Below are 13168 nucleotides of genomic sequence, written 5' to 3'. Positions count from 1 at the left end.
GATACACAGACATCGAAAATGTACACCTACTTTCCAGAAATTCGACTAATCTTATTAGACCAAATCCAAAAGTGTTGGTTGAAGTAAATCTTCAGATGTTGGTTTTCCAAAGTTAGAAAATACTTACAGAAATATGGTCGTCATAGTCTTCTCTTAAAAACTATTATCTTCAACACCACGTTTCTTATGATCGGTGATGTTATTTTTTATTATTTTTACAAACTTTCAATGCATCAAACGCCATTAGACTATCTCATCTGCCTGTCAGGGAGTTACAATATATTTCCAAGGGCTGGCACACGATGTCAACTTACGCGTCGTCAGTCGAGCGGCCGGTGGCAGTGTCACAGATCGCTCCGTCTGTAATCCCGGCCACTTTGGTTTTGATGTGACACCCAGGTGCGTTTGAGGTTTTTTGTTACCTAATTTGTCGACCTCACAAAATTTCACAGTCCATGCTTTGAAGCAGTCTCAACATGGCAAACATGTCTCGCGTAAATTTCATCCTCGTAGTTCCAATTAATTCGACCACTAAATTATTTCGGCAGTTTTAATTTCCTAATAAATCGACGATTTTGAAATCGTAATTATTTTTTTCTGGTCGAATTGATCGGGTTTTTACGGTACTGTTCTAAAGTGACAGACCCAACATGGCATGCCAAGTACTGACTGAACTATGTCCCGGTCTTTGGTAGTCCGAGTGGACTTTGGTAGCCCCAGGCAAAATTTGGTAGTCTGTGGATGCAGGACTACCGCTAATGTGTCACTTTAATGACTAGACGAAATTTGCAAGGAAATGTTTTGCAACATTTGGAGACTTAATCACAATAATCATAGCAGTAAACAGTAAAACAAAGAGACACATTGTCTATCCAAGGGAACACATCACTTCAGTAGAGTGGAGTGGGGTTGAAGGACTGACATTGAACCACATGGAGGGACTGTGATTGAACAGACCAGGCATGTACTACATAACTGCTAAAATATCTATCTCCTAGCAATAAACTGTGAGAGGCATGTAAGATTTACAGCTCTGCAGTGCACTAGTGTGATCTCCGAAAACTTCGTGGTCAAGGTGGACCATCCAAAATATTGAATCTGGTGGTCAAAATGAGATAATTGGTGGTCTTTGGCCGCATGAACACTGGTTATTTCGAACCATGAATATATATATATATATATATATATATATATATATATATAATATATATATATATATATATATATATATATATATATATATATATATATATATATATTATTTTATATATATATATATATATATATATATATATATATATATATATATATATATATATTATATATATATATATATATATATATATATATATATATATATATATATATATATATATATATATATATACAGATGTCCTCGTGGGAAATTACAGTGCTCGATGCTAAAGCAGAGCGTTATAAATAATAACAAACTGTAGGGTATTTTTGTTTCCCTTTCTTTATTGAAGTCCAAAGCTGCCACCTCTGGCTGATCCATCATTAATGAATGAATGGAGTGGAACGAATTCATTTATTAGAATGAGAGTATTGAGAAGACATATAATTTCTCGCGGTTTGATAGTGTAGAGAGAAATTGATGTCTTCGCGTTAAGAAAATATGACACATGGCATTGATAATTAATGCGGGGGCGGGGCTACCGAGCTATAAGGGGAAGTTTCGAATTAGGTATTCAGTCTAGCCAGGCACTTCAGCAGCCTACAGACGGGTTCGTCCAAGTAATTATCAAACATGGGGCCCGGGGGCACCGACGTCCTTTGTACCTCCTTACTGTTTATTAATTGCCATAAATGTGAAATTTGGCAAAAAGTCAAATTGTTTTGACATAAATGAAAGTTATTTGAACTGGTTGGTTACCGCTCCAGCATAAGTTCAAGTGTTGATTCTAAGTATCAACAAGAGGGCAGATCGTCCATGTAGCCGACACGAACACGAAGTGTCTGTTACCAGCTACCAAAAACTATGAAAAATAGTAAAGAATGAGCTACAAAATCACTATTAGTTTTAAGTTGCAGGTAGAATAAGTCTGTGCCTTTGTATAAAATACTATAAAAATAGTAGAAAGTGAGCAACCAGCTGAAAGTTAGTCGAGGAGACCTTAACCGCATATCATTTGCATGTCATTGTCGGCTACATGGACTGTGTGCCAACAACCTTGATGAACCATTGACTAAAAAACATTTGCTTGTTACACTCACCACACTTGTACTCAGTATTTGGAGTGTACACCTATCTTCAATACAATGATAAAAAGTTTGGACTCTGTAGGTCAACAGTGCACCTTTAATGTATGAGACTAAATAAGCTTACCCCTCAAGTACCGGTATGTATAGGCCAAAAACAATATTTAATTTTGAATTATGTAGTGCAGGGAAGGACATACAATATGGTGAAAAGCAAACTAAATATAAAAACTGAATATACAATTATATGGAAATGTTGTTTTACAGTCATGAGTATCTGGTGTGTGCCGAGAGACAAATATTAAAATTGGACAGTATCATCCTGACCACAGTTTGTCTGACTGGTTGTTTCCTTCTGATTTTCTGACACGGTGATAGGTACAAAATATTATGCTATTCACGATAGTTATACAACATAGCTTGCATTTTGTTCACAGTAGAACTGAGTTTTACATGTAAGATAACTTTCTCGTATTAAAACTGTAAATTCTGGCTTCTGGCAGCTCAAACGTCACAATACTACATTTTTTGATATGATATGGAGTGATTTGCACACATGCAGTGACAGTCGATATATTCATAGTATGAGAGTCTACTGTACATTAAAGCATAGTGATGTTGACAACTACATGCATGCCAGTGCACGATTTCAAAGTAGCCAGGAGGAAATTCTAATGGTCTTTTAGTGGAAATATAGGTATTAAACGACAGTGAAACAAACAACATTAGTTATCGTGACCTTGCTAAAGTGCAATCTCGGATCATGTATGATCTGATGATCATGCCAAATTACCATGTCGGATTTAGCCCTGCGTACGATGCTGTGTGTTCCGCTACAGCTATTCCCCCCGCTCACCAAAGCCCTGCAAAGACCAGTACGTAGGGTCGGTGACTTCAAATCCATTTTGGGACTGACGTAAAAAGCCAAATTACTGCCGAAATTCAGCGTTCTTGGGCCCAAGTCGTATCCTGCCCACCTCAGCTACTCGATCGCTTCCAAAATGCCAGTCTTTTATTCACTTTTCGTAAATAACCGTCGATGTCGGCAACTCTCTCGCTAGCTGTGCATACGTACGCAGTGTACGCAGTGCATTCCCTGTGTGCGTTCCTAACACACAGCATCGTACGCAGGGCTAGCGAGAGAGTTGCCGACATCGACGGTTATTAAGTAAAAGATGATGTCAAAATCAATGCACAACTTTCGAAATTACCCAAAATAAGCAACAGAAAACTAAAAGTTATCGCTGTGTCGAAAGGACAGTATATCAACATAAAAAGACGCTAGTTTGTTATGACATGGAGGCCGGAGGTAGAAGGACAGAGCATTCCCTCGCTCTCACCTAGCCCTGCGTACGATGCTGTGTGTTCCGCTACAGCTAATAGCCCCGCTCACCACAGCCCTGCAAAGACCCGTACGTAGAGTTGGTGACTTCAAATCCATTTTTGGACTTGACGTAAAAAGCCAAATTACTGCCGAAATTCAGCGTTCTTGGGCCCAAGTCGTATCCCTGCCTACCTCAGCTACTCGATCGCTTCCAAAAATGCCAGTCTTTCATTCTTTTTTCGGAAATAACCGTCGATGTCGGCAACTCTCTCGCTAGCCCTGCGTACGTACGCAGTGTACGCTGTGCATTCCCTGTGTGCGTTCCTAACACACAGCGTACACTGCGTACGTACGCAGGGCTAGCGAGAGAGTTGCCGACATCGACGGTTATTTACGAAAAAAGAATAAAAGACTGGCATTTTTGGAAGCGATCGAGTAGCTGAGGTAGGCAGGGATACGACTTGGGCCCAAGAACGCTGAATTTCGGCAGTAATTTGGCTTTTTACGTCAAGTCCAAAAATGGATTTGAAGTCACCAACTCTACGTACGGGTCTTTGCAGGGCTGTGGTGAGCGGGGCTATTAGCTGTAGCGGAACACACAGCATCGTACGCAGGGCTAGCTCTCACCCAGCTATTAGTACGGGCCGCCGGTGGGATTGCCTCGCTATTAAAAGCAATGGATTCGCCGGTACTGGGGAGTACGGAGCCCATCATTCTTCAGTCTATCGAAGGAGCGGTTCGTGCCAAAAAATACATGACAGCAATCAAATATACGCTAAAACCTTTAAAACGTCAAAATCCGCAACTGACCGAGAAACATGATGGCGTCGGTTTGATTTGTCCTTGAAAAACAACGCTAACTTGTTAAGTGCGCATGCGCATATTAAGGGGAGACCCATTTGATTTCGGGGGGGTATGCAGGAAGTGGGTATGGGAACTTTTTTTGTTAGAGAGACAGCATTTTTTTATTTCTACAGTCAGACCTGCATCAATATTTTTTTCAAATGGAGTAGCAGTGCAATTTTTCAAATTTAAGCCAGTGTTTCACATATCACAGGATGTTTTTATTTATTCATTTTACATTCCAACAAATGACAAACAAAATGGAAAGTCTATTATATATACAACTTTAAATTATAGAACACTTTTTGGCAAATCAACTGTGATCAGTACTATACCTGCTTTTTTTAAAACAGTCAAGTCCTTTTAAGTTCTCGGTGGAGATGTTATCTTTTGTGGTCAGATAAACAAGGCTCACACATTGTATTTCATTATATTTGTTGTTCCTCAATTTTCATTGTCAACTTGTAATCTTTCTAACATATTTATATTGAGAGAATAATGTATTGGTTTTAACACTAGTTTATTGACTCCTACCTTGTGTTTTAAATTTTCACGATTTACAGAAGTCAAATAGTCCCATCTAGATATTGCCTATACCATTGAGATATTGCAACAGAAATCCTGAAACATGATTTCTTGGGTCAGAAAAGGGAAGGAAAACATCGAGTGCACTGAGGTGTAAAGTAGTGAATGCTTATATCGTAAGCGCTGGAAAAAAAAACACATAAGAATTGCTCATGGTAAAAACATTTGCATGCCTTTGGCAGCATGCCAGCAAAGAATACATGAGAATGAAGTTTCCAAAATTTTGCTCATTTCAACAGCATTGTGACAATTCCTTTTTTATTTCTGTCTGTTATGAGAATATTTTTTTCTCAAGCCATTACAGGCTTAATTTTTTTCTTTTATTTCACCTGGTGACAATTTTTTTTCCTCGAAATCCTCCATACCCCCCCCCCGAAATCAAGTGGTTCTCCCCTAAGTGAGCCCTGACCTATACGGGCCAGTGGATTACTTCCTCAGTAGAACTGAAATGATATGCCCGCCAGTACCGGTGTTTATCGCCTACTGAGGCCAACATTCTTCAGTCGATCACAGGCGCCTTTCGTTCCAAAAAATACACGACAGCTGCAAAAGTGCATCACTGTCAACTTCATAACTATAGAACATATTGAAATACACAGTGAAACGTTCACAACGTAACAAATGTGCCCATACCGAGAAACAAGATGGCGTCGTTTCGATTCTTCAACTAAGATTTTGTCCTACAGTTGTGCGCATGCGCAGACGGTAGCTTTAGCGAAAGTGAGGCAAAATCAAGTAAATATAAAATAAAAATGGATAAAAATATTGTTTAAAAATAATGTAAGGCATGTATCACCAAATTTTGAACATTTCTGACGGTATTTCAACTATACGAACACCCATGCCACACATCACAATAATCAAATCAGTGGTTTTGAGGAAAAAGTGAAAATAGTGGTTTTCAGAAAAAAGCTAAAAAAGTGACTTTAAAATGATTCAATCAAAAAGAGAAAAAGACCGTTTGAGATACATGCCAAAGTGACCACCAGACCAAATTTCAGAAAAAGTTACTGAAGCGTTTTCTGAGATACCTGCGTCCACAGCATACGGCCCACTATGTTGGCCATATTGGGCCGCGCCATCACATTAGTACCTTGTGGCCACAGGGCACAAAGTACTAAAAACAAAGTGTTGTTTGGTTTTCGTATTGAGGGAATGAACGAAAGTGGTGAAGTCCAACACCATCCCGTGGTCCTGTGTTATGCATTGTTTTCAGACACAGGTTTCCAGAGAATTTCCCTTATCTGAGGTTTTTACCTCAGGTTTTTCCTGGACGGCATGCACAGGTGACACAGGTACTACATTTCATTTGCTTCCGCCATGTCATTTGCTTCCGCACCCCGGTATAATGTGTACTGTATACTTTTCTCTACTGGTCTGTAATAAAGCTGCCCCTCTGGTTGATCCATTACTTTGTACTTGAAGTAATTTTGTTATTATATATATACATATATGTATGTATATGTATTTATATAAGTATATATATGTTAATATATATATATATATATATATATATATATATATATATATATATATATATATATATATATATATATATATATATTATATATATATATATATATATATATATATATATATATTTTTCTTTGCATCATTCATAAGATTGATCCTCATTACCAATAACTGATTCCTAAGTTGGTGACTTGTGTGCGAGGCCCTGTAGAATCCCGCGGGATCCTTAGGTTGAAAGGTTAGGTGATGAGTTTAGCCGCCTTACTCACCATCAACGCACAACGAATGAAAAGCCCCATCTAAGAGTCAGGACCGCCCACATTGGACCGACTGATCCATTAGCTCAGTTGGTAGAGCATCCGTAATGTTACGGGGGGTGTGGGTTCGAGTCCCGCATGGGTCACTTTTCATTCACCACTGTATTTCATATAAAAAAATCGTATGGTGAGTCATTTCAAATTTACCCTTCTCTGGCTTTGCATCATTCATAAGATTGATCCTCATTACCAATAACTGATTCCTAAGTTGGTGACTTGTGTGCGAGGCCCTGTAGAATCCCGCGGGATCCTTAGGTTGAAAGGTTAGGTGATGAGTTTAGCCGCCTTACTCACCATCAACGCACAACGAATGAAAAGCCCCATCTAAGAGTCAGGACCGCCCACATTGGACCGACTGATCCATTAGCTCAGTTGGTAGAGCATCCGTAATGTCTACGGGGGGTGTGGGTTCGAGTCCCGCATGGGTCACTTTTCATTCACCACTGTATTTCATATAAAAAAATCGTATGGTGAGTCATTTCAAATTTACCCTTCTCTGGCTTTGCATCATTCATAAGATTGATCCTCATTACCAATAACTGATTCCTAAGTTGGTGACTTGTGTGCGAGGCCCTGTAGAATCCCGCGGGATCCTTAGGTTGAAAGGTTAGGTGATGAGTTTAGCCGCCTTACTCACCATCAACGCACAACGAATGAAAAGCCCCATCTAAGAGTCAGGACCGCCCACATTGGACCGACTGATCCATTAGCTCAGTTGGTAGAGCATCCGTAATGTCTACGGGGGGTGTGGGTTCGAGTCCCGCATGGGTCACTTTTCATTCACCACTGTATATTATATATATATATATATATATATATATATATATATATATATATATATATATATATATATATATATATATATATATATTATATATATATATATATATATATATATATATTATATATATATATATATATATGCACAGATTTAGGCGAACCCCTGTGAGAGGCACACTTGTGAAGGACTCTGTGTAACCCAGGAAGGAAAAGGCCTTTTTCCAGGTTTAAAGGGACATTATTTGTATCTTTGATTTTTTTCCATTTTTTCGATGACTGAAATCCCGGTCAAATCAATAGGAGACCTAAATTGTGACTATGGACGGCTTCAAGGATATGTAAAACACCTTCTTGCTCTTTACGGCAAGGTTCAATGTTGGTAAGGGTGTCCGCGCGATTTGAACCAACCGCCATGATTGAACCCCAGCACATGACCAAAATTACTACGCATACGTCAACTATCAAAGTACAGCTAGAACGCTGAGCGGCCGTCACCTACACACTAACTTCAGCACAATGCATATCGATGAGCTCACGTCGCATAAACAAATGTACGTCTCACAAACTACTGTCAAGTAGTGAAATAAACAGTCGCATTGCTTGTAAGTTGATTTTAGTATCGATGATAGGGACTGTGAAACAGAAATAAGACCATAAACGCAATTGAGTCAATGGTAAAACTAAAACGATGTCAGATTGCTGTGATGATAGTGGGACAGGTACAGAGTAATGCGTTTCCTGTGCATTTGATCGTTAGCAAATCTTAGGCAACTTTTAAGATTTTTAGGGCATTTTCTTGCCATTACCGTGATTACGTTGGTTTGTTTTACAAACACGACATGATCACTTGTTGAACTTGGAAACATCGCACTCAGACAGAACAGTGCACGGTGTAGCATCAGTGACATCGTGACACCGCGCCGAGCGGGTACTGTACTGTCGATTGATACTGCTCGCGATTGGAGTCACCTCTCGACAAACAAGATCTGTTCGAATGTTGTTATTCTCAATGCATCGTGTAATTATTTGTATCAGTTGAATCGCATTTCGAACCAAAAGTGAGTACATCGCAATGACAGCTGCCTAGACCCTATACGTCGCTTACGGCCTCCGTCCCACTCCCAAAAGTGAGTTTTGCGTAGCTGAGCACATCGTGTACCTAGCCCTGCGTACAGGTCTGTGTTCCTGGCGTTATACGGCCTCCACGCCGTATAACGCCGGGAACACAAAGACCTGTACGCAGGGCTAATTGTGTACCCAGGCGAGGCGGGTGTGCTTGAAAACGAAACTCAGTGCGAGTTTGGGATTAAAAATGGGTTGTTTTTTGTGGAGAAACTGCACGCCGCAACCGAGGTGCTGCCAGCGATTTGGCACAGCCCTGCTACGCAGAGCTAGCTTTCACCCAACAATGTACATGATGTACGTGTCAGTCGCCAAAGCAGCTTCAATCACAGACAGTAGAGGCCCCTCTGTTGTATATGCTTCAATTTCGCGATCACCTCGACAATAATTTGACTGTCTACTGAAGTTTATCCCTTCATTTTCCTCTGTTTTGACATTTCTATGCCCACAGGCTTTGGGCAAGTCTACATATGGAGGTAAAAACGAGACGAAAAAAATCAGCAATTATAGGTCTTGTCACCGGGCCTTGTCGTCGGCTTCTTGCAGCTTGTAGGCATTTGAAATGCCCATCACAAAAATGTGCTCTGTAGCAGCAAAGAATGGTGTATCTAAGAGCAGGATTGGCCGTCAAGATCTCCATGAAAAACTGACCGTCAAAATGTAACTGTGAGCAAACGGCATCGGTAATAGGGAATCCTGAAACTGCTACACTGCGCTATCGACTTTCACTTCGTGTGGGTTATTTTTTTACACGCGGATGCTTACAGCGGCCTAGATAGCCAGTTAGCAGTGTGTTCTGATCGCAGGTCAACGGTAGCCCACCATTAACAGGAAAGACACTTATTTTTTTATCCACTTGCCCGAAGGCAAGTGGGGGGTTCAGTTCACTTGCCCGAATTGGAAAACCACTTGCCCAGTATAATTTACATGTTTGAAAAAAGCTAAAACATTGGTTTTTTCATTTCATGCACTTTATTTGAAAATTATGTCATCATGAGAAAATGTCAGACATTCTCATAGGGTTTTCTTCAGACTTCTGAGAGTGCTGGATGGCTCATTTATATTCCATTGATTACTAAAGCCCCATTACCTGTATCTTTTAGCATTCTTTATGTGATTTCACTTCTGAACTAAAACAAGTTTTTTAGAATTTGCTCTTTGAGGGGTTGGAATACAAGTATTGTTAACTGCCCAGTGAGACTGCATGTGCAATTTTGAACAAGAAAAATAATAAATATGTGCCCAAACGTAAAATGGCACCCCATGCAAATATAGCAAAACCAGTGTACACCGTGCATATATGCATTTGAATATTCACGGAAACAACAGAGTAGTCCAATGTAATGCATAGTGTGAATGTTTTCAACTGGACATGCTTTGTTTTTTTTTAGTATGGTGTGAAATCATAATAATGGTTAAATGTAAATTTACTTGTCCAATTTTTCACTAAAGAATGTTTTGTACAGCAGTAAAAGACTATATCCTGTAAATGGGTAGAATTTAAAGAAAACCAGTCTAATAGGAAGCCTTTTTAGGTCAACAAATTTCAAGATTTACAGCTAGTGGGGGTTTCATATTCATAGAAAAAATTCTAACATTTCATATGTTTGTATGTTTACTTTCTTGGGGCTTAATGTACAAATAATAACAGCCATTTCAATTGTACTTTCAAGGTCTTTTTGCTTTACATAAAGAAAAAATCTGTAGCTATAAAGGAATGTTTGAAGCTTCTGAAAAATAATGTACTTCTTTGTCATGTTTTTACTGCGCTTATATCATACACCAGCCCTATAAAGTTTGGATTGCCATTGCACTATACCAGTATCCTATGTTTTTCTAATAACCTAAGTGGTCTTTTTAATGCTCATGCGCAGACTAAATAGAATTAAACCAACAACCTAAGGCGTCAGTGTTTTACAATGTGTCTTGAAAGCTGAATTTCTGGCAGATCGTCCATGTAGCCGACACGAACACGAAGTGTCTGTTACCGGCTACCAAAAACTATGAAAAAATAGTAAAGAATGAGCTACAAAATCACTATCAGTTTTAAGTTGCAGGTAGAATAAGTCTGTGCCCTTGTAAAAAATACTATAAAAATAGTAGAAAGTGAAGAACCAGCTGAAAGTTAGTTGAGGAGACCTTGACCGCATATCATTTGCATCTCATTGTCGGCTACATGGACTGTGTGCCAAATTCGATGATGTCAAATTCGCTCCTTGACAGTCATTTTCGAATGGGAAAATTCACAAACAGAGAGGTTGGTCGCCACGGACAAGTAACTTTTGGCTTATTGACCTGAAAATTAAGTCAGTGTTAAACTGTTTGTTGAAAATTCAAAGACTTGACCCGTTGACACCAAATATTGCTCATGACTTCATTGCATGCGGTCTTGCCACTGACTTTGCCACTCACTGTCCCTCAACAATTGAAGAGTACGTTTTAGTAAAAGTCCAATTTTATGTAGTGATTTTTAACCTCTGGACTTTATTTTAACATTATTATAAACGTTCATACAAAGCACAAAAACCGCTGTGTGTTTCTTTTTTTACCGTATCGACATATTGTGAGACACCGTAACTTCACAGTCAATGCAATGAACTTTGGTGAACGTACGTTCCACCAGCTGAACAGTTTTTTCATATGCAAAATCAGCGTACGGTAATTTACCGGTACCGGTGTATTGTTTGAACTGGATTTTATTGACAGCGATTATATGATTCTTTTCCTCAACTCTTCATGCAACTTTATGAAAATCTTATGGAAATGTTCACAATGACATAATATGATTATTTTTTGTTGTTTAAGTCCATGTTCCCTCACCAGAAAATCGCTCTTGTGAATTCGATTTCTAGGTAATTATTTTTTGCACTTGTCCCGTCGGCAAGTGGCATTGGAGGTTCACTTGTCCGAACGCGACTTTCACTTGCCCCGGGCAATCAGACAACCCTTAGTGTCTTTCCTGAATTAACCCCGATCCAAGGTTTTCTATACAGTGTACACAACAGGATGAAGTTGTCTATGGTCGACCGTTCTTTAGACAGCTTTCAATAGTCGAACAACATTATCAACTTCTCGTTTGCAACAATATAAGGTCAAAAGATACAAATAATGTCCCTTAAAAGCCCCACTAGCTGTATCTTTTAGCATTAATTTTTATGAAATTACTTTCAAGCTAAAATAAGTTTGTGAAAATATACTAATTTAGGTTGTGTATACACTTATTATTAACTACCAGCTGAGTCTGAATATGCAATTATGAACAAGGTAAAGATACATTGTGATTAAACTGTTGCTCAAACATTAAATCCCAGCCAGCCCCATGTGAAAAGCAAAAAACTGTTGATACTGTGCATATCTGCACTGAAATCTTCACATAAACTGCATAGAGTAGTCCAATGTAATACATAGGGGTGAAAGTTCTCAACTGTGACATTGTATTTTCTGTTTCCTTTGTAATATTACCAATTTTTGAAAATGGCGGGAAATCAAAATGACTGTTAAATTTGAATTTACTTGCCAAATGTTTCACAAAGGAATGGTTTCCCACTGCAATAAAAGCCCATATCCCTTCACTGGGTAGAATTCAAAGAAAACAAGGAAAGAAAAGGATATAATGAGGTCAACAAATTTCAAGAGTTGCAGCTAATGGAGCTTTAATATAGGGCTCACACAGTGTACCCTAGTACCTGAGTGACTGTGACAGCATTACGTTGACTATTATGGTGCCTCCAGAAAAAGTACATATTAAAATTTGATATTGGACATTTATGTTCACAGAATAGACATAAACAATTATGTTAAATGAACAATATAAAAGTATATGTAAACCATGGAGGAAACCAACAGAATGCGTGACCTCCCAATACTGAAAGGGTCAAACAACATTTACATGTATCACAGACAAGGAGAAATACCGCGGTTTGCAGTGCGTGAAAGAGGAACGGTGACATCGCTCCTTGTTCTGCACTTGATGACGCACATTCGGCATAATGGGGCGAAAAATCAAGTTAACTTACCAACTGTTGTCATCTGTGACTGAACCACAGACACCAATCCAAGTACACACAATGCTGCAATCTTACGTACCAGCATCTCGCGACAACTTAATCTTTTTCTGAAACTTCAGAGTTTGTGGAACACCGTCGATATACCAAATCACTGCAGGAGGTCGCTGTCGATGATAGAATGGGGCCACTGAGGATATGCACAATGTTTACAGCGAACAATATGACAATTTATGGAAAGCAGGAAACACGTCCGGCGAACCAAAGCCATATTTAGACCACATCAACAGATCAAAGTCTAGAGTTAACTGGCACTTCCGGTCGAAGCAATCGCGGATATCGCATTACCTGATTACGTACTTATGCGCCAGTCAATGTAAACCCCCACCCACCCCACCTCGGGGTTTAGTGGGGGATTTGGAAATTAGTCCTGTGAAATCTGCCAAATGCCCCACCCCCTGGGGCAAGACAATCTGGAAAATCCCCACCTAAACCAAGTA

General features: G+C 39.2%; 1 protein-coding gene across 2 annotated transcripts in view; it reads right to left on the bottom strand.

The window, feature by feature from the left end:
- LOC139152808 (sushi, von Willebrand factor type A, EGF and pentraxin domain-containing protein 1-like) overlaps positions 1-12961 on the bottom strand; it is a 118510-nt gene extending 105549 nt beyond the window's left edge. Inside the window, exon 1 of one of the 2 annotated variants that reach the window (XM_070726150.1) lies at positions 12681-12961. In XM_070726150.1, coding sequence (XP_070582251.1) covers positions 12681-12756 — 76 coding nt within the window. In that variant the 5' untranslated portion in view covers positions 12757-12961. The remainder of the gene's footprint in view (positions 1-12680) is intronic. The other variant, XM_070726151.1, reaches the window with a different exon arrangement.
- Positions 12962-13168: the final 207 nt, after the last annotated feature.

The sequence above is a fragment of the Ptychodera flava genome, chromosome 16 (genome assembly GCF_041260155.1).
Source record: "Ptychodera flava strain L36383 chromosome 16, AS_Pfla_20210202, whole genome shotgun sequence".
Classification (NCBI taxonomy): Eukaryota; Metazoa; Hemichordata; class Enteropneusta; family Ptychoderidae; genus Ptychodera; species Ptychodera flava.
The sequence above is the reverse complement of the archived record's forward strand: the minus strand, read 5'-3'. Positions and strand labels throughout refer to the sequence as shown.